Source organism: Trachemys scripta, chromosome 7, assembly GCF_013100865.1.
Source record: "Trachemys scripta elegans isolate TJP31775 chromosome 7, CAS_Tse_1.0, whole genome shotgun sequence".
NCBI lineage: Eukaryota > Metazoa > Chordata > Testudines > Emydidae > Trachemys > Trachemys scripta.
In genome coordinates, this window is record NC_048304.1 from 110,272,269 (window position 1) to 110,293,971 (window position 21,703).

General features: G+C 43.9%; 1 protein-coding gene across 4 annotated transcripts in view; it reads right to left on the reverse strand.

Annotated features, from left to right (window-relative positions):
• Positions 1 to 599: 599 nt before the first annotated feature.
• GRK5 (G protein-coupled receptor kinase 5) overlaps positions 600 to 21,703 on the reverse strand; it is a 234,569-nt gene continuing 213,465 nt past the window's right edge. For all 4 annotated transcript variants that reach the window (XM_034775048.1, XM_034775049.1, XM_034775050.1 and 1 more), the window contains 7 exons: positions 20,485 to 20,522; positions 18,740 to 18,829; positions 16,906 to 17,114; positions 9,130 to 9,267; positions 5,803 to 5,940; positions 4,337 to 4,468; positions 600 to 2,470 (listed from right to left, as the gene is read on the reverse strand). In XM_034775048.1, coding sequence (XP_034630939.1) covers positions 2,372 to 2,470; positions 4,337 to 4,468; positions 5,803 to 5,940; positions 9,130 to 9,267; positions 16,906 to 17,114; positions 18,740 to 18,829; positions 20,485 to 20,522 — 844 coding nt within the window. In that variant the 3' untranslated portion in view covers positions 600 to 2,371. The remainder of the gene's footprint in view (positions 2,471 to 4,336; positions 4,469 to 5,802; positions 5,941 to 9,129; positions 9,268 to 16,905; positions 17,115 to 18,739; positions 18,830 to 20,484; positions 20,523 to 21,703) is intronic.

The window sequence follows — 21,703 nt, forward strand, 5'->3', positions numbered from 1 at the left end:
CACACCAGCATAGGCGCTGACTCCATGGGTGCTCCGGGGCTGGAGCACCCACAGGGAAAAAATGGTGGGTGCTGAGCATCTACCGGCAGGCCCCCATCAGCCCCCCCCCAGTGTTTGCTGCACACCGGCAGGCCCCGCTGATCAGTGCCTCCCCCTTCCTTCCTGCGCCTCCCGCCCGCCGCAATCAGCTATTTCGTGGCGAGCAGGAGGCTGTGGGGACAGGGAGGAGGAGCGAGGGCGCGGCACACTGGAGGGAAAGGGGCGGAAAGGGGTGGGAAGAGGTGGGGTGGGGGTGGAACAGGGGCAGGAAAAGGCAGGACTGGGCCTTGGAGGAAGGGGTGGAGTGGGGGCAGGGCCTAGGGCAGAGCCGGGGGTCGAACACCCCTGGCATATTAGAAAGTTGGCGCCTGTGCACGCCAGTCTAATCATAGAAATGCAGGGCTGGAAGGGACTTCAAGAAGTCATTTAGTTTATCCTCCCATACTGAGGCAGGATTAAATATATCTAGGCCATCCCTGATAGGTGTTTGTCTCACCTGTTCTTAAAAGCCTCCAATGATGGGGATTCCAGAACCCCCCTAAGTAACCTGTTCCTTGTGGTTAATTAAACATACATGTAGTTCTTGCTAGAAAGACGCTAACCCAGTTTCCCTGGGCTGCACAGACATGGCCTAACCTTAGTGTAGTCATTTAATTCTTAGACATGACATGTTAGACATCAGTTGTCCCAAAAGTTTAGGAAAACTCAATCAATTCAGCAACCGTTGTAAAAAAGCTTGGTCAACCAAACTATTTTACAGCAAATGTTGAATTCAGCAGATTCTGTCTACACCAGTGGGTCAAATGTTTCCCAATATCAGTTGAAATGGGTGAAGCTGTGTTTGACACCTGATGTCCTACATGGCATGTTTGAGAATAGATACACTCCTAGCACATAGTATGCTTTTGTTAACTGGTTCATAGTGTGGATATTGAACCTGACTGAGCCCATCTATACCAGTGGGACAATTGTTTTAAACAATAATATGGGGTGGCCTGAGATGAAGCATTGTGGAATCAAAAAAGGGCAAACTATACTGTTTTACAATGGGCACTGAACTCAGCTAACTGTACTGGGACAGTCATTTTCATCACTGGTTGAGGGGGCCAGAAAAGGAGCCATGCAGCCTAAGGGCTCTAGAACAACTCACTTGAAAGTAGACATGGGCTGGAATGGATATAATGGATGTAGAAAAGTTGAGATCCGGAGCCGAACCTTCCTGGCTTGGTTCTGTCCCCTATAGCTTCCCTGGCCAACACAGACAGGGCCATTGAGTCAATCTCTTGGTAGCTGTGTGACATAAGCAACTAAAAGCAACTCTCACTTGTGGCCTGATCCTGCATCATTGAAATCAATGGGAGCTTTGCTGTTAATTTCAATGGGTGAAGGATTTCAGGTCTTTGAAGAACTGATGACAACTTGTCTTTCTTAGCTCCCCTTGCTAACATTTGTTCTTTCTCTCATTAGCAATAGTAAAAAAAAGTTTGAAAAGGAGGAGGACTTAAAACAGGGTTCCATTAAAAACAATAAATATTGTGATGATCTAACAACGAAAATAAGTGCAAATCTCAACAGTGCTGGTCCCATGACATTACGAACCTCAGACATAGCAAATAGTATTCTTAGATGCGGCAAAGTCTTGACTACGTATAATAGCATTTAATACAAGACTTTACAAACCAACAAAGAGGAAAAATGTATGCAGTGTTGCTGTAAGCCAAATATACAGATGTAAAATAATTAAGAATAAACTGTGCCATAAAAATGCATGTCAGTAAAACCAACTTGATAAAGTGAAATATGAATAATTTTCTACACTTACTAACAAGAATGATTTCTCATTTGAGGCTCTGGAAGTCTTGAGTCACATTTCTTTTAAAAAAAAGTCTTAAAACACATGGCTTTACAGCTGCTGCTCAGAAAATATACACCCCAAAGTCTGACTTTCATTTAAATACAAATGTACAAAATGTAAACTGAGACAATAGAGAAATTTACAAAACTTTTCTTTAAAAATAATAAAGACAAAATTCAGTTCTAGTATGATGCTATTTAAATACGTGCAAGTAGTCATGTTCGTTGAATTTCTATTGCAATGTTCTAAATAGACAAATCTGATTCACACCATCTTGAGTGCCACCTCCAAAAACAGACCTGAGTGGAAATTTCTTCATAAAATGTGAGGCTCCACTGGAAGGAATGGATAGAATATCTCCATTGCAGGGAGGTCATTTATTTTTTAACTCAACGGTGGATGCTCTCTCATCCTTAGAAGCTCCATAGATTATAGTGGAAGGATGCAACACGTTGTTTCATGAAAGTTGAGTTCGAACTAGCTGCTTCCGGTAGAGTTTGAACTTACATGGTTTGAATTTATGTGGTGATTTAAACTCGCCTTTGAATTCGGTGAACTCTTTGAATTGTTTTGATGCTGGAGAAAGGAGAAAACAATGATATTTATATCCCCATAACATCCCATACCTCCCATCTGCCTCACATTTTGGTCATGTCATATTATCCCGCCTGCTTCTGGTCTTGTGACATTGTGAAGTTTTACTGAAATAAAACTTATTTAGCGTGCTTGTCTTTATTTTTCATGGGTCAGAAGAACCATGGGAGCTCTCCAGAGCAACAGAGAAGAGGATACACATTAGAGGACTCAATTCAATACAGCACAAACAGTTCTGGCCTCCTAGGCTTTGCGTTCCTCAGAGTATACCTGCTAACATTTAGGGAGACATGCCTTGTAATTCCAGTGTAATATGCTGGGTTCGAAATGTTATGTGGAAAAATGGTCAATATTTTTCTAAAAAATAAGGCCTGTCACTCTTAAATAGGGATGGTGGGTAGGTATGTCAGAGCTAACACAGCAAGGAGTGTTAGGAATAGCACATGGGGACCCAGCACACACCAGTGCAAAGAGAACACAGTGCTGTGCATGCAACACAGTAAAATAAGAAAACCAAGTCTCAGTCATGAGCACCACTCATGCAGTAGGGAGGCCAGGTGGAGAGAGACAGAGGAGGTGCTTGTTTTGGGAGGGAAGCAGCAGGGTTTGGGTTCATTAGCATGACTAGTTCTCCCAGCCTGGCAGCCAGCATTGCTAATGCACCATTCGTAGTAATGTGTTCTATTCATGGACAGTTCCCAGTAGCCCTGGACACAAAGGAATCATTAGGGGTGGCAGAGCTGCCCTTGGTTGGATAAAGGTGCTGAGCCAGGGGTTACTAAGAGCCTCTGAGGGTGGGACTGAAACCAGTGTCCGGAGTAGAAGGTGCCCTTGCAAAATTCCAGCCTAAACTACCTGCAGCCTGTTGAGGGGAACACGATAAATAACAGAGCTGGTCGGGAAATGGGATTATTTTCTGCAGAAAATTCAGATTTTTCAGCAAAATATCAAAAACTGAAGTATTTCAGCCAAATCCCAAAATACTTTGATTTGGAAATGTTGCTGTGGTGCCTCTTGTAGGAGTCGCATTTCAGTTGCCTCATGCTCCCATTCTCCTCTATGGGCCTGACTTCCTGGTCGGACAACATCTCCTATGTTTTGGGTATTCGTTTATTTAATGAAAAATTGATGTTTTCCATGAAAAGCAGACAATTTTCTCTCTCACCCACAAAATCATGCAACTTACAAACCCAATTTTCCATAAAAAAAAACAGCTTAGACGGAACCATTTCAACCAGCCCTGATAAATATCAGACTAGTGATGGCCAGGTCTTGGAAAGTTGAAAGTACTGAATCAAATAAGAACTCCTAGGTGCAGACACTTATTTGAACCATCTGAACATACAGAATCTGCAACACCAAGTAGAAAATTACAAGGAAACTGTGAGAACAAACCCTGCCTGGTATTTCATGCGTCTCTCATGATGGACATACCATAAGGGTAGCATACATATCATACAGGAAAGTTCATTGGGACTCAAAGACACAGGCGCCGACTTTCCAAAGTGTCGGTGGGTGCTCGACTTCCAGCTCTGCCCCAAGCCCCACCCCTGCCCCGCCTCTTCCCATCCACTTCTGCCGCCTCCCCCGAGTGGGCCATGTCCTCGCTCCTCCCCGCACCCCTCCCAGCCTCCTGCACGCCGTGAAATAGCTAATTGCGGTGGGCGGGAGGAGCTGATCGTCAGGGCTCGCTGGTGGGCAGGAGGGAGGGAGGAGGAGTTGATAGGGGGCTGTCGGTGGATGCTCAGCACCCACCATTTTTTCTCCATGGGTGCTTCAGCCCCAGAGTATCCACGGAGTCAGCGCCTATGCTCAGAGAGGCTCTTTGTATTACATTTAAGGTCTCACCTGACGTTTAAATATTCTATGTAGTAATCCTTTCTTGGGTGGCTCTGGGGGGTAGCTTTTGTTTAGGTCCGGTGAAATAGTACCATTTGGTCCAAATACATTTAGCTCTTTAAAACACTCTGTTTCTATCATCTGGTAAAACACAGAAAGAATAAAAAGAGATGATGCATTATTACTATTATTTATTAATATTACAAGAGACTCCAGATGCCCCAATCAGGATCAGGGGCCCCATTATACTAAGTGTTGTACAAACATGAAATAAAAGACAGTCCCTTCCCTAAAGAGCTTACAAACTAAAGAGGGACAAGATGTGACAGGAGGGTGTAGGACGCAACAAGGGCCAATCAGCAACAGGTCACTTCTCTGGCTATTGTCGTTAGGCAGTTTACGGTGGCTCTAGTAGCAGAGATGGGTCTGAAGATGTACACTCTTCTGATGGCTTGTTAAATTGAACTGAATAACTCTCAGGCCCTAGAGTGGGAAAATCAGAGTTAACGGCCCAACCTAAACACCACATTCAGTTTCACTGGGAGCTTCCGTAACTAAGCAGTTCTGACCGCTGATGCTGTCAGCCCAAGTCGACCTGACCTTAGCCACCTCGAGGAAGAGTCTCACTATTCAAAACAGCAAGGCAGTTTAGTCAGTTTCCCCACCATATTCATCACCTCCCAGGAGGTGCTGTCAGCACGCCAAGGAATCAATACAGTGTAAAAAGCATCTTTTGCCATCAAGGGTTTGAATGGGGAAAGTATATTGTGTTAGAACAATGGCTGAGCCCCTACCTGTACTGGGAATATAACCGAACAGATGGCTTCAATCTCTAATGTATATGATTCCGCACTATTCCAATAAGTCTTATTAAGAGAATGCCCCATTACATTTTGCATTGTTTTTCTTTTCTATGTCGGAGAATATAAAATACGGATTGGCTTGAACCCAAAAGGCCAGTTATGAGCCCCCCTAAACTATGGGGAAGTTTATACTTGGATCTGAACTTTACTGCTGGCTCTGTTTCTACAGCAGGCAGAACAAATCCCCCAATCAAAAACCCTGGCACTTCAGAAAAGTTCAGATCCAGATTTAAATGCCGCAGCTGGGGCCCATCAGATACAAAATAATGAATGAGAGGAGTGTCACAAATAGAGCGCCACATTAAGGCAGCAATCCATTCCGCAGAAGTTCTTTAGAGCAGTTATCAGAACATCTCCATGGAGACCAGCAGGAGGAAGTACAGGAGGACCCTTGCCAATTTACACAAATATGCAGAATCAGCAGAAACAGTCACCTGAACCTGACATCTGTGGTACTTTATAGATCTTGAAAGAGTGCATTTGTAACTTATGAATGCATTAGAGTCTGGCACGTTACCCAGTGGGTATATATTACTGGAAGCGTACAACTGCTCTTAAGCAGCTTTGGGTTAGAGATTGCATTGGGGCGATATGATCATGGTGTACCCTTACCTCATTCTGCCATGGAATAGATACGGATCCTGTGGAAAACTTGGAATAGAAATCATCATCTGTTTGGTCCAGGTTTACCCCTTTCACTGTGGAGAATTGCTCGATGTCCAACACATCCTTGCAGTACACTGCTCTGGGCTGTCTCGGCAGAAAAAGCAGGAGAGAAAATGTCTTTGAGTCTGGACACGTGCCTTAATTCACACACTCATTCAAGTGAGAATGTCTGACCACAAGTGACTAGCCACATCCTGCCTTCCTATACTTGCTCTGCCCATGTGTTTATCGACAAAGGCTGACTTGCTTTAAGCATTTAAAGCTTCCACTTTGAAGTCCTTACAGCATCAGCAGAACCAGAGTGGGTTTTAGTCATCCATATAGCACATGGCTAAGAGGTGAGGTGACCAGGACAGAAAAAATAAGATAAGGTAAAAAGAGGATAAAAAAAATAGAAGCAGTGCTTTCTTTTAGAGAGGGACACACACACACACACACACACACACACACACACACACGCGCCATTCAAAGACTAGAAAGTCTGTGCAAAATGCAAACCTGGGATGGCTCTGTCTGCCCCCAATGGAAGTCTCATTCTGCTCAGCCAGCTGTGGTGTTTGCAAGCTTGAAGCTTTAAAGGAATTTGTACTAAATGCTAAAGAACACAGAAGAGGTTTGGAGTTTTTCCGTTGTTTGTGTTAATAGCTCAGCTCTTTCTCAGCCGTTGGAAACTCTCTAGAGCCATTAACTGCTACAATTTTCACTGCTGTATTTCTGCAGATGCAAAGTCAAATACCTTTAACTATTTTAATACAGTTCTTAGCTCTCTGGAATGACTGCTACGGCACTTTGAAGAGACATTTTCCTCAGCTAACAGACCAACAGTCAGCCATATTGAACAGAAAACAGAAATACTCCCTAGTGGTTACTTAACATGGACTCATTGCATGTCCATAGAACTTACCCTAGCTGCACAAAGTTACCCTTTAACACAGGCATTACCAAGATGCAGCTTGTAGGACTAGTGTAGCCTACAGAATTCTACAACATGATCCACTTCCATGTTAAGGAAGATAGTGTAAGTGTGGCTTGCAAAGCCTAGAGATCCCAGCATGCAATGAGTTATCTAGAACTGAGCAGTCTGGCCAAATTAATCAAAATGAAGTGCTACATGCAGGAATCTATATTCTCTGTGTGCTGTGCCTTCTTATTAAAGATGAGGACTGCTATCGTCTATTTAATTCTCTGTGGCGGCAGTGTGGTCCAGTGGCAGACTGGGAGACATGGTTCTCTTCCCACCTCCATTCCTGACTGTGTGACCTTGGGCAAGTCAATTAACCTCTCTGTGCTTCAGTTACCCTCTCTGTCAAATGGCTGTAACAATACTATACCTCTCTTTGTAAAGTGCTTTGAGATCCCACGGGGGGAGCGATAGCTCAGTGATTTGAGCATTGGCCTGCTAAACCCAGGGTTGTGAGTTCAATCCTTGAGGGGGCCATTTAGGGATCTGGGGCAAAAATCTGTCTGGGGGATTGGTCCTGCTTTGAGCAGGGGGTTGGACTAGATGACCTTCTATGGTCCTTTCCAATCCTGATATTCTATGATCTATGAATGAAGAGAGTTCTGTGAGTGCTGAATTATCTAGCTTAGGTGCAGCTCTTGAGTTACCAATAAATTGCCAGGCTGCCCTTAATGGGGCAAAAAATTATGTGCCTCTACTTTAGCAAACACATGGATAATAGATGCCCTCTAGCCATTACATACCACAATTAAGCTTTTAGTAGGCTCTAGCTGATCCCATATTTGAGTCCAGAATTTTCTAATTTTCTTCATGAGAAAGAAACACTAGTTTGTCTCCTATTTCTTCCCACTGAAGCAGGTCATAACACCCTGGGCTAATTGGCAGGAATAACGAGGCTACATAGTAAAGTGCAAAGCCAACCAGAGCAGCTAAAGTAAACTTTTGTAGCTTTTAAACCACTTTGGTTTGATTGAGTTTGCAGCAATGCAAACCAGAGCTGCCAAACTGTTACTTTCCCTAATATGTTAAAACTACAATGTTTACTTAGAGCCATATGGGGACTTTAAGGCTAGAAGGCCTAGCCAGACAGACAGGCTTGGGAGAGGAAAATAACCATGGAACTCTGTGCACGGGGAAGGAGATGTATACTACAAAGAGCTTTGAAACTTTTATTACTGTCATTGCAATACTGACCTTCAGTATGTGCAATAGTGATGGGTAAACCTCAAGGGGAGGGTCAGAGTTGGGATCTATTTCAAATAAGCACTAGAGAAACACAGTCCTGGGGGGCGGGGGGTGTTTGATAATGGGCCAGACTTATTCCCCCAGAGCAGAACATTGGGCTGTTTGAAGTCCGGATCCAGATTTTGTGGTTTAAGCTAAAAGCATACCTAGCTAAGGTACTCAAATAGCTCTCATTACGGTCATATCTGAGCAGCTCACAATCTATAATATATTTATTCTCGCATTACCCCTCTGATGTAGGGCAGTGCTACTATTTCCATTTTACAGGTGGCAACAGAGGCCCAGAGAATATAAGTGACCTGCCCCAGGTCAACCTGGAAGTCTCTGGTGAAGTAGAGGAGTGGTTCTCAAACTGTGGGTTGGGATCCCAAAGTGGGTCACGACCCTGTTTTTATGGAGTCACCAGGGCTGCTGTTAGACTTGCTGGGGCCCAGGGCTGAAGCCAAAGCCCCACTGTCCGGGGCCGAAGCTGAAGCCTGAGGGCAGCGGGGTTCAATTTACAGGCCCCCTGCCTGGGGCTGAAGCCCTTGGGCTTCGGCTTTGACCCCTCCTGGGGTCGTGTGGTAATTTTTGTTGTCCGAAGGGGGTTGCAGTGCAATGAAGTTTGAGAACCCCTGGAGTAGAGAATTGAACTTACCTCGCCTAAGACTGGACCATTCTCCCTCTCTGTACAAATATACATACATGCTTGGCTGAGCTCTCAATCTCTTACGTCTCCAAAACTGGAGTGGGAATTCTGTGAAAATATGCTTCCCTATGAACTGTCTGCTACTTGCAGGAGGCCTGGTTCCAGTTGAATGAGCTCACAAGGCACAAAAACAGGGGAGAAATAAAAGGAGTTCTTTTGGAACCTAAGAAAAGGTTGAGTTTAAGTTTGGGGCTCGGGAAAGGGTTTTATTTAAACCAGTTCACCATCCTTATCCCAAAAAGAAATGAAACAAGGCATTGCCAGCTATGGGAAATATAAGGGAGCAGTCATTTTAGAAAGACATCTAAAGAAGGGGTGTGTGCAATATATTCTCTCTATATCCAGTCAAGTGGGGTTTTCTCTACCATATGCTACTCACATCAGGGACAAAGGGAGGGTCCAACATTCCTGCCTCTAATCGTTTGAAGTTCATACTCTTGAAGAATGGGTGCTTCTTCACTTCCACTGCACCTTCCCCCTGACATCCCAGCCTCTGCTTCACGTCTTTGGTTAGTAGCTGAAACAGACCAAGAAAGATCGTAAGAAAGCCTGAAAAGCAATAGCCCTACGATGACATTTTTCATATAGTTTATGCTTGAATAGGGGCATGGGAACAGGAGAATTATCATCATGAGATAACATCATGACATTGTGGTAGAGCCTAGAGGCTAAACAGGTCAGGATTCCATTGTTCTAGGCATTATTCAAACATATAGATGATGATCTGCCCCAAAGAGCTTACAATCTCAATAGTGTTGTCCTCTATCCTATAGTCTCCTCCCACTTATTTTCAATGGGTAGCTGAGAGAAGAGGAGGTTTGACATATGCCCTATAGTCCCACATGTTCTCTGAACACTCGTTCTCAAGCTACTGTTGTCGGAATGATGCTCCTTTGTTACTTTGGCCTGTTTACCCCTGCCTAGTGTAATACTTTCCAGTCTAGCATGTAATACTGAACTTTTAAATCATATCTTTTGCTTTACTAAGCCTACTGGGCCCATTCCTGCTCCCGCTGAAGTCAACGGGAGTTTTGTCAACAGAGCTACATCGATTCACACCAGCTGAAGCTCCAATATGTGTCAGTATCAGCAATGTATCCAGCCTCCATCAGCCCAAGCCTAGATTTTTACAGGGCACCACAAGACACCATCTCTGCACTGCTACATCGGTTCCTAGATCCTGAATTCAGGCATCTTGTGATGGGCTGAGGGAAGCTCACTTGCAGCTTTGGAGGAGATCTGGAGAAGTCTACAGAAGAATCAGTTTGACGGCAGAGATTTCCTCTCTGCTCACAGTGATCCTTAATAGGGCAATGGGGATTAACTGAACTCAGCATAATTGATAAATTAGATAAACATGCACAGGAAGATAACCACAGAGAGATGTGTGTTAGAACCAGAGTCCATTGGGAGGCCTCTATGTTTCTGATAATTGATCTGGGAGAGCCCAGTTAGTTCAATGAGTGAGATATTTTGGTGCCTAATCCTTTTAAATCAAGTACCCGTAATCAATTAGAACAAGCCAATGACTTATTACACGGTGTTTACTCAATCTAATTATTATATTTTTTAAGCACTGAAAGAAAGGCAGAGCTATGTATGTAATGACTACCTTTGCGCATCAGCCTATGCCAATTACAGATTACCTTTTTTATATGTCGCTACTGCATCACAAATTTCTGACATTCTCCTGAACCGTGAAACTGACAGTGGCCTGAAAGGTTTGTGGGGGAGGGGTTGTCTTCATTCAGTTTAAGTGGCTTTTTCGTGCGTGCATGCATTTTTAGCCAAAGCAGTGAAACATGAGCCACAACTCATAAACTGACACTGCTTAGGTGACTGCAGTTGTCTAATATAGTGAAAAATACTTCCCCTTGATAAGTCAGAGGCAAATAAATATGCAATAAAAGCAACTGATTTTACAAAAAGATGAATGTTAGCTGTGTTAGCGTATCCTCTCTAGCGAATGCTGATTTCTAATGCTGAAAGACTGGGAAGAGAATGAAAAACCTGCCCTTTTAAATGAGAAGGGGGTACTGACTAGAGTCAGGGGAATACCACCATATGGGGAATATCTGACAGGAGAGTTTTAACTCTCCTGTGGCAGTCTGATTCCAAAAAGGCAGCCAAAGACATATGCTACACGGACGAGTCAGGCTAGAAAAAGCCTTAGGTTAAAAGGGACTTGATCATGCATTAGCAGCAAGACGTATAAGGGGTAGTCCCTCCTTCTCTCCAAGCACCGAGAAAAGGAAGAAAAAACGTAAGATGCGGGAGAAAGGAATCCTGCTTCATTCACAATCTAGAGGGAAATCATTACACAGGAAGGTACAGCTGATAGTCCACACAGCTCAGCTGTTTTTTGCTGACAACATCTCAATCCACCAGGGGGTAGCAGAGGAAAAGCCAATTGCAGCAACTACATTGCAAACATCTAGTATTTGAGCAGCATTACACTTTCAAAAGCATCAGAAAAACATGGCTGAGTAAGTAGACAACCCCCCCAGCCAAACAGACTCACTAGCACCCTGCGATTTATTTGCCTCTTCTGAGTATTCAAGCTGACCATTCCTAGTGGGTTCTGCCCCCTGCGGAGGCAGATAATCAGCAGGGACATGGCCCCGTGTTTGAGACCCTCTCTGGGGAGACTGCTTCCAAAGATGAAACAAGGAGTAGTAGTTCCCTTCCTGTATTTCACCTCTCTGTGCAGCACAACAATCACATCTTCCTCTGAATTGAAGGGCTGTTGGAGCTCCAACCCTAAGATGGGCTGGAATGGCAAGAGAAGAAAAATCACCAGACCTTTCTTTATCATCTCCAACTATGCCATTCCTACAGAGGGAGTCCTACTGCAGTGAAACCCCAAGGGCTGGACATGTTGATAAGCCTTGCTGAGGCTAACAAATCACCCTGAGAAATGGCTGCCATGGTGGACTTGGACTTCCAGGTCTCCATTTTGAACTGTGATGTTCAGGATCTTTGAACCCTGATGCCCAGGGGGAAATGTGAACAAATCACTAGGCATCTCTCCAGCCTTAGTTCTGATCCAAGAGCCTCAATTATTAGCAAATGGGAATGTAGCCTCCATCATCAGCCTGGGCTTTACCATGTTCCAGGAGCTAGGAAGGGGACAAATCACTTTGTGAGGGAAAGGGAAGATCTGCTGAATTTTACCATACAGCCCATTGGACGGAGGATGCCTGCGGATCACAGCACCTCAGGCCTGGGGAAGGAAGATGGGGAATCAGGAATCCTTGCTGCAGTGGGAGGGTTGTCTGGAGATGTCACGCCTAGCCGTGATGTGTTCCAGTGCCCTCTGGCTGAGTGATGGTCTCAGCTGCAGAAGCTGAAAGGACTGTTTGCTCCTGATGGAAGGTCTGTAATCTCTCCTCGGGTGCCTGGCTAATGGCAGGGGTTTCTCGCCCTCATCCTTGGCTTATAGGATAACATTTCCTAAGGCTTCTCCAGTTTGTTCCCTGCACGGCACCAACAATTTGGTGGTTTGCCTTCCACTGCCTGATCCATAAATGGCTTGTCACAAACCTAGTCACAGAGTATCCAGGGAGAAGTCCGATATCAAAGCCACTGACTACTGGTCCTTAGCCTCTGAGAGGGAGCTGATACACACCTGAATAGCTTGAGCAAGAGATGACGAATCAGCAGAATTTTAGTGTGGCAGAGGTGTAATTGCCATGCCAGGAAGACTGAATCTGGCAATCACCGGGCAAAAGGTCACTCCCCAGAATGATGACCAATTAATTCACAAGGTTATCAATGACAGTGTTAACCTTTGGGAGGGTGACAGTCTGATTTTGGCACTAGGACTGTATGGAACCTTTGAGACAGCTTAATGAACCTCAGACTTATTTATTAGCTCAACTCGATCTAATCCCCTTCATAGCTCTTTCGGGGTGGCACAGGGGTTTGAAGGACAGCATCTAGTTGTTGTCTCACAATAGGTTCAATGGTCAAGGTTCAATGGTTACCTGGTGCAATGTCATGTTGAAACAGTACAGGGGGAAGAATCTTTCCTGGCACTCTTCTGCTGGATCCAAATCAGACAACTTGCCTTGCTCAGATGAGGGGGAGGAAGGAAGTTTTGCTTTTGATGGCTTGGACGAGACTGTGAACTGGGATGCCTTGAGGCATGTTTCTCTGCATTTGTGTTTTTTTAACCACAGCAGGGTTCTAAATTTCACCCTTTATAGGGAAAGCTCACTGAGGTCTGATGGCCTAAAGAGTTTCCCCATCTGAGTCCGACTTTTCTCCAGCCAATTTCTGTAGCTCCTGGTCAGAGAGGACAAAGACCACATCTGCTTCCTGCCTTTATGCTGAAGGGATCCTCTCCTCATATGAGAGGAGAAATCCTAACGCAGAAGGCTCTCTTTTACTCTTAAGTTCCCACTGGTTCTTGGACTTTACTTCTGCTGGCTTTTTCCTGGAAAATGTTTTACTGATGTCCAGAAGCTTTCATAGCCAGCGCTGCTGACCTCTCAGATGCAGTGGGCAGGGGTGGACTTGGAACAGCCTGTGTTAGATATAAGACGCCTGCAACTCTTGCTCAGGATGGAGGGAAGACAAACAGGCCCCATTGCCTTGTTATAGTTCCAGCAGTCCTTGCAGGGCTTCCACCTCTGGGCCGGCTGGGGATATTAACTCAATCTGGGAATTGATCCTCGTCTGGCTGAAAACGTTGGCTCCTGTTTGGTACATACGGTCACAGGGTGTGGTGGCTGAGGCTGGGTGGGGAGACCTGAGTCCCTCAGTGATGTCCAGGAGCCAATTTGCAACAACCTTTGATGCAGAAACCGGTCTTTGGAGCATGAATGGAGTTGGCCGCTGGTGTATTGCTGCTTCTGGCTGCGGAGGCATAGGTGGAGCAGGCAGCTGGGAGTTGGCTGAAACCGCTGGTCACTACACAACTGACTGGCCACTGCTGAGACGATGCCTCACAAGCCCCACTGAGCCTGGATCTGAAGGGCCAATAACTGTTCCTCCAGCTGGGGCCACTGCCTGGAAGCTGCTCCTGCTGGTGCAGTGGGGTCTGTTTAGGAGGAGAGTGCACTTGCTGGGGGAACTCCACCTGGACACAGAAAGGGCAAGATTCTCCTGCCTGGCACAGCTACAGGGAACCAGCACTCAGCTCTCTGCCTTTGCCTGAGGCAGTAAAGAGAAGCTGCTGTACGCTGCTGAGCAATCTCCTTAAAGAGGCCGCGAGTCCCAGCGGGGACAAACCTGGAGCCATATGGAAATTCTATAAGGACTTCCCAATGCCCTGTAGCTCAGGTGAAGTAGGAGACTGCTTATCTGCTGCTGCTGGCAGGAAGCAGAGAGGACTGGGGAGTTTTGTAGACGGAGGTGGCCCACCACTCCACAGGCATTGACAGGTCCTCCTGCTTGCTGAAGCTCCAGTGGGCTTTAGCAATAGTCATGGGTACGAGACCGAAATGTCCATCCCATGTAGACATGACCAGGAACGGAGATGACGATTGTGTATTTTGAGCCGTTTGCAGAGGGTTTTCTTTTTAAATGTTAAATTTGCAAAAGATGCATTTAATATGAATAAGGCACAACAAAAGCAAATGCATCACTGCTGATGGCAAGGCCTCTTGGGGCATTAGCCAAATGACCGGAGCAATCGTACTTTAATCTAGTTCAGAGTCTATAGTCTATGAACAGAGCTACAAATCAGAAGATCTCCTAACGCCAACTAGTGAAGTTGATCCTAAGCAGCAATACTTTCCATCAGGATGACACAGGCACAAAGTGGGATGAAAAGGGTATAAGTGAGGGCAGAATTTAATCCACAGTGATTTACATTCACCAGCATAGGGCTATCACAAAATGGTCTGAAATGTCAATGTCCCACTAATGCTAATGCTCTATACTTTGGTACAAAGGATTCTCTGATCCTTTGATGTCACAAATTCAGATCTCAGGTGGGGATTCCAACTCTGTAATGTCAGAGACATTTTCTGTGTAGTTTTCCCCCGCTACAGGAAAAGAAACAACTGGAGCAGAGATTGTTAAATAAATCAATCCACAGCCCTCTTATACATTTATGGATTAAATATGTGTTAGGAGATTCAGTCTGTCAGATTCATATCATACGATATGACAAAAAAAGCCTTTCAATCCTCAAATGACAGGAATAAAGGAAGCAATTTATGGGGTAATATGGAAAATGCTGAGCGGGTGGGAAAAAACAGCATAAGGAGAGTCACAACACCCGTTAAGTCAATTAATATAAGGGGGCCCATTAGATTAATTTTGGTCTCAAGATAGAAACAAGCACCCAAAGGAGAGACTTTGTTTTAACTAACTTTTTTAAGGTTAGAAAAATACGACACTGTGCGCGTGATCAACACCCAGTGAATGAACCATACTGATACTGAATGGGTTAGGTAACAAAGAGACAGGGATAAAATAAAACATTGTATATTACACTAACCAATCAACCTAGGGGAGAGTCAAAAGTCTCTCTGACAGAGTTAAAGGGGAGGTTTTGTGATATCCAAGAGTTCAAGATCTCATTGTTAGGTATTATTATTATGTATTATTATTAATTTTGAAGAGTGCCCTAACGTGTGTGAGTTGCTTCCCCTGATGGATAAAAGAGATTATCACTGACACCTGCTATGTCCAACTTTGACCTAATCTAGATTTATTGGCTGATTTCTGGTAGGCATGACATCAGGGATGGGACAATTCCACCACCATTCCACTAACCCTCACCTAGCTCTCCTCAGCTTTAACTTTTCATGGACAGTGGCTATATTATTTTACTCTGAATGACACTTTTTCCCCACCATGCTTCCAGCCCTATAACTAGGCGCAGAAACAGAAGTAAAAGTCATTTTTGTCTCCTATCCATTTCTTTATAACAGGCTGGAGGTTTCTGTTTGGTGTGTAATGCAAACTTAATGCTGGCAGGGCTCATGAACACCAAGTTGCCACCAGAAGGCTTTCCCCCTGGCCTGTCATTAGTTGAAATGGAGCTTGTCAGGAGAAGGCAGGCTGTTTGAGTGCATGAAACCATCATTAAGGAACCGCATACTGTCCTTTATCCTTGCACTCAACTCCCACTGACATCAGTGGGGAGTTCTGCACACAGATCAAGAACAGCATATGGCCTCAGGAATCTATCAGGAATGATGCCAGTTAATTACCACTCCATGAGATGTGGCATTGGGTTAGTGCACTGTGAGTTAATGACTTGCACTCATGATTCTTGGCGGTGATGCTGTTCTTAGTTTGCTCAGTAGCTGCTATCCAGTCCACCAACCAGAATGATATTAATATGCCACTTGCCTGTGTGTTGCGTGAGGTATTGGTGAAGCTCGCACTATTTATTCACTAACCTTTCCTTTTCCTTCTGTTTCTCTGCTAGTTTGCAGTACCCTGCAGGACACCACACTAGAAAATCAAGGCTAATGCAACACCCCTTTCCAAATTAAAATTTGGCCTTTCGAAGACATATGCTGGAATGTCATTGATTAACTCTTACATGGTTTGGGGATTTCCCTTCCCAGCAATGGCCATGGTTTTGGAAAAGAGCACTCCCAGCTGAAAGGGTAACAGAAGACATTTTAAAGGACAGCCCAACAGTGATTTAACAAAGCGGTCAGCATAGCAGAGCTGGGGAAAGTGATAGTAAAGGTAGCGGGTTGGGGGGCGGAGAGAAGGGGTTTACACTTTCATAATGTAATCTAGGTACTCTCAACTCCCATGGAAGACAATGGCAGTACTCCTCAGTACTCTCAACTCCCATGGAAGACAATGGCAGTGAAGAGTGCTCAGGTCTTACATTAGACACTCAAGAGTCCTGCAGCATCAGGCCTTTCTTTCCACAAAGTTAATAAAAGCCACAAGGTGCATTCTTGGCTAAAATCTGGTGTTCAAAGTCTCCTGAATCCAGGAAAATATAGATACTGCTCCCCCATCCAAAAAAGGTTAGATAAAATCAAGCTGATCATCAAGAAACTCAAACCAGCCCAAATAAACCCACTCAACACAATCTGGACGAACAGTGGGTGCAAATCTCCTGGTAATGGACCAGTGAGGTTAACTCTGGGTTCTGCAGCCCTCTGAATTGTAGTTTGTAGACTACAGCCTGATAACGAATCTACCACAGTAAGTTGTCAAATCCCCTTACCATTTTACAGACAGACTTGGCCTCCTCAGAAAATTTATGGGAGTACACCTCTTCAGTCTCCAGGACTCTCCTGTCCACCTCTTCTCTCTTTACCTTCTCTTTCCTTCCACGAAATGGTGATTGTCCAGCAATCATTTCATAAATGAGGCAACCTAGCCCCCAGTAGTCAGGGCTGAGGGCGTACCTCTGATTGTTCAAGACTTCTGGAGCTGTGAGGGACAAAGACACATCTTGTGAAAACACTTAATATTTCTACAGAAAAATAACTAAAACCCCTAACCCTCTTATTTCAATGACTGAATACACAGCTGCAGAGAACTGTGGGAAAAATATAAGAGTCTCTCCTGGCTTCTACTAGCTGAGTTACAGAAAATACAGAATGCAGCTATTCATGCAGAAGCATATATAAAAACACAGCTGGGATTAAAAAACAACAACAACAAAAATCAGTGGAAGCCAAATATTTTTGACTGGCCCAATCTTGAAAGTTCATCAAGACTTTAAATTTAAAAAAGAAATGGCAAACAAACATTATTTAAACAAAAATGAAATTTCCTAAAAAGCAAATTCTGTCCTTTGGATCAGTTTGTGTATATATTTTTATTTAAAAAACAAACATCTACTGTGTGCTGTATATATACTCACTCTGCATACAGTCACTTTCCAACATGCATGTTTACTCTCTGAACACAAACACATGGCCCTGATCTACACACAAATTTGTTGTAGATAGCTAAAGATATGCTTTATAACTTATTTAGTTACTTAGATGCAAGTCTACATATGGAATAAAAGTGGCTAAAGTCAGTTTGTTATCAACTTTAGCCCAAACATTTTAACCACTTTTATTCCAAAATGAGTGTCCGCCTACAGGTTTACATTGAAATAACTCAGTTGGTTTTAGGAAATTGGGTTAGTTATATCAGTGCATGTTGGTGTGTAGACTAGCACACCGACTCTCTCCTTTTCACACAAACTCTCTCTCTGTCTGAAACACACAAAGATACACAAAGACTTGCTCACTCTATCATAAACACGCAGAGAAAACCTCTCTCACGCACAGTCGCGCACACACACACACACACACACTTTTTCTAACAGATACACACAGAGTCTCACAGTGTATGTCTGTACTCAAGTGGATGTGTGATTGTAGCAAGGGCAGGCATACGCATGCTAATTTTAATCCAGCTCGCACAGGTAACAATAGAAGCGAGAGGTGATGGCATAGGCTTCAGCACAAGCTAGCAAGCCGCGTACAAGCCCGCTAGGGATCCTGGGTATGTACTCTGGTTGCTAGCCCACACTGACATGTCTTCATGACAATGGATATGCCTACTCATGCTACAATTACACCTTCACTTGCAGGGTAGATGTCCCTTCACACTCTAATACACACACATACAGTTCTCCCCCTTCTAGTACACATTAGCACACACACACACACACACACACACACTGTAGTTAACACTAGCATAACGCCACTGACTGCAAGGTTCAATTTAGCCCACTCACACTTGTGAAGAGTTCTGTGCTAACTGAATTCTGACTTGTTTTGTATTCTAAAGTAGGAGAGAATTAATACCACACTCATTTGAAGAACATTGCTAAACTTGAAACCCCTCTGGCAAACACCAGGAATTGGACTCAAGCTAGAAGACGAAACAGCCATCCCTTAATATAGCCCCTTAAAAATACTGGAAAGCTCACAGACATCTCTTCTGGTCTTGTAGAACAGTTTCCTATAGATTTAGTTAATCTGCACTCCAGACAGAACTCCAAAGTCACAATAATAGAGTAAACTATCAATAAAATGAGCGATTGAGGTACTTACCCATATACCCTACTGTTCCTACCCTTCCACGGATTGAGTCACCCTCCGGGATTTTAACAGCTAGACCCAGATCAGATATTCTAATATGGCCTAAGGGGGGAAAAGCAAATATTAAAGTGCAGTCCTCAAATGGCTAAAAACACAAAAGTTATACTCAATGGACCACTTTGGAATTCATCTAAATACTGTGAGAAGAAAAATGCCACTAGCACTGAATTTGAAAAAAATATAATCATTCAGGAAGGGAGAAATGATTTTGGGTGATACTAGGGGTTTTACTTAAGAGTAATGCAATGAAATTTAAAAAAGGAAGGTTTAGGCTGAATGGCAGTGAAAAATCCAAACAGTGAGGTCTATTACACTGTGGACTAGTCTTCATTGCTTGACATATTTAAAACTGGACTGGAAAAAAGCAATGGTAGGTATATTGTCAGGAAATATCTTGCATTGACCTAAGTGGATGGACAGGTTGACCTAATTGGTCTTTTCTATCACTAACTTGTATCACTTTGTGATAGTTTACCTTGTAAAAATAACTAAATTTGGTCCTGAATCTATAACTAAAGCTCAACTTTCAGGTCTTGTTTGCAACATAAGGGTCTGTTCCTTGAGGAATACTATTTAAGAGCCCTAAAAACCTGGAGGTTATTACTACTTATATCCAGATTTTGGAAAGTCGAAGATTGGGGAGCATGTGAGTAAAGGAACAGATTTTGAAATTATATGTGTCCGCCTCCCCCACCCCGACCATATTTTTAACTTAAATCAAATTATCTCAGAAAGGAAACCACTCAACAACTATGGAGCGTATTTAACATAGAAATCAGCTCAAGCACACTGCATTCCACAGCAGTGTTTTCATTAAAATGTCCAATAACTTTACAGATCCCGAGTCTATTGTGTATCGTTTCTTTAGAAAGGCGGGAGAGTCAAGACTGAGATAACTTGGGTAACTTAATCTATTCTGTCCATTTAGGTCCCAACTGCAGTCCCATCTCTGTGGTATCAGAGGACCCATGTAGGTAGCAATTTGATAGTTCACTAAATTATAAATGGCCTAATGATTTAGTAATGATCTGAAGGCTGCACAGGCTTGAAAGCCCCAGTTCAAATGGAAGCACATCATATATGTGATAATAGTCACTCATGTCCTACACTAGGATACCTGGCACTGGCATGGTCAGTGTTGAGCCAGAGTCATTGGAACACAGGATTTGCCATAGACTTGCTGCCTCAAAGAAAGATATATCTGCCCTTTGACCAATTCTGCACTGCTGTAAATGGGGGGGAATTTCCTTCCTGACCATAGCAGTGATTAGTTTATGCACTGAAGCATGAGATTTGATCATGGCAGGTTGTAGCTAGCAATGGGCTCACTGGTTTGAATAAAATGACAGCTGACAAACAGAGGGTCAAGTACCTCTGAAAAGGGAGTTGGGGGCATAGATTTCACAACTTCCTTCCTATTGTGGAAGTAATGTAGGGAAGACAGTGGAAAAGGCAGACCTATTGCTAGATAAGCCACTGTCCAAAGGAACATACTCTGCTATGCAGCCTAGTTTGCTCAGCTGTGTAGCAGTCCTTGTGTAAAGTTCTATCACTTTATGCATCCCAAGACACAAGCACTAGTATATGATGAGCCTCTTATTCACTTCAGAGCATTATTTGCTTTATTACAATGTGTCCTAAAACTAACTTAAGCTACTTTACTGTGAAAAAAATATCTCTAAACCTCTGAGACTTACCATAATCATCTAACAGGATATTTTCTGGCTTCAAATCTCTGAAAATGAAAGATTGCAGTTATTTGTGTGAAAGCGGTTCACAAGCCCAGTGCAGGGTATGAATATATATCCTACTGGCGATAAACCAGTTGGGAGTCAACTGAAACAGTAAAGAACTTGTAAAACCAATATAAAACTCTACTACTTATTGCACAGCAAGACTGACTCCAGATAGGTCTTTTTCTTAACTGCAGTTAAATTGTTTCCCCAAGCAAAGACTTCACTTCATAATTTGCTTTCTAATGGATTCACCCTGCCTTCTGATAGTTGGCCTGGCACACGTCATAGGCGGAGCTGGTAGCTACCCCGCCTGTAGTTAAGGTTGCCTGACAATTCCCATTATAAAATCCCATTTTCAGTTGCTTATAAATTTGGCCAATTATAACCATTCAGGCTGAAACTTTCTGGGGTCTGCCTCAGTCTGATTTTTTTTTTTTAAGAAAGTTTCAGCAAAAATGGTTCAGAACAAAGTTAGGGAAAAATATGTTGTTTTGCCCATGGTAAAATTTTCCTTACAACCATGTCATTGAGAAGCTCTAGTACCTCCATGGTTGGGAGCAAGGGCTTGAAAGTTGACCAAGAGGCTGCCCTGATGTCAGGGACGTGTCTTTTGGTTTTCCTGTTATAAAATGCCCAAAGATATAAGCCTTTGAAAAATCTTGGTTCACACAAACGCAGTAAAGACTTGTTAGAATTTGTCATCTTAATTCTCAGAGCAGTGGTTCTCAATCAGGAGTCCGGGGCCTCCTGGGGGGGCCGCAAGCAGGTTTCAGGGAGTCCGCCAAGCATGGCTGGCACTAGACTCGCTAGGGCCCAGGGCAGAAAGCCGAAGTTCCACCGTGTGGGACTGCAGCCCCAAGCCTCACCACCCAGGACTGAAGCTGAAGCCAGAGCAAAACCCTCTGTGGTGTGGGATCCCAGGCAATTGCTACCCCCTAATGACAGCTCTGACTTTTATATGCAGAAAAACCAGTTGTTGTGGCACAGCTGGAGTTTTTATAGCATGTTGAGGGGTCTCAGAAAGAAAACGTTTGAGAGCCCCTCTCTTAGAGGATTCCATCTGCACTGAGTATGCTCCATCCCTCACAGCTCCTGTATGCTGACCAGACTCATTCCAGGGCTTCAGGGGCTGAGTGGAATTTTTCCAGTTGTGGGCTGCTGTCATGCCAGGTGCTAGAAA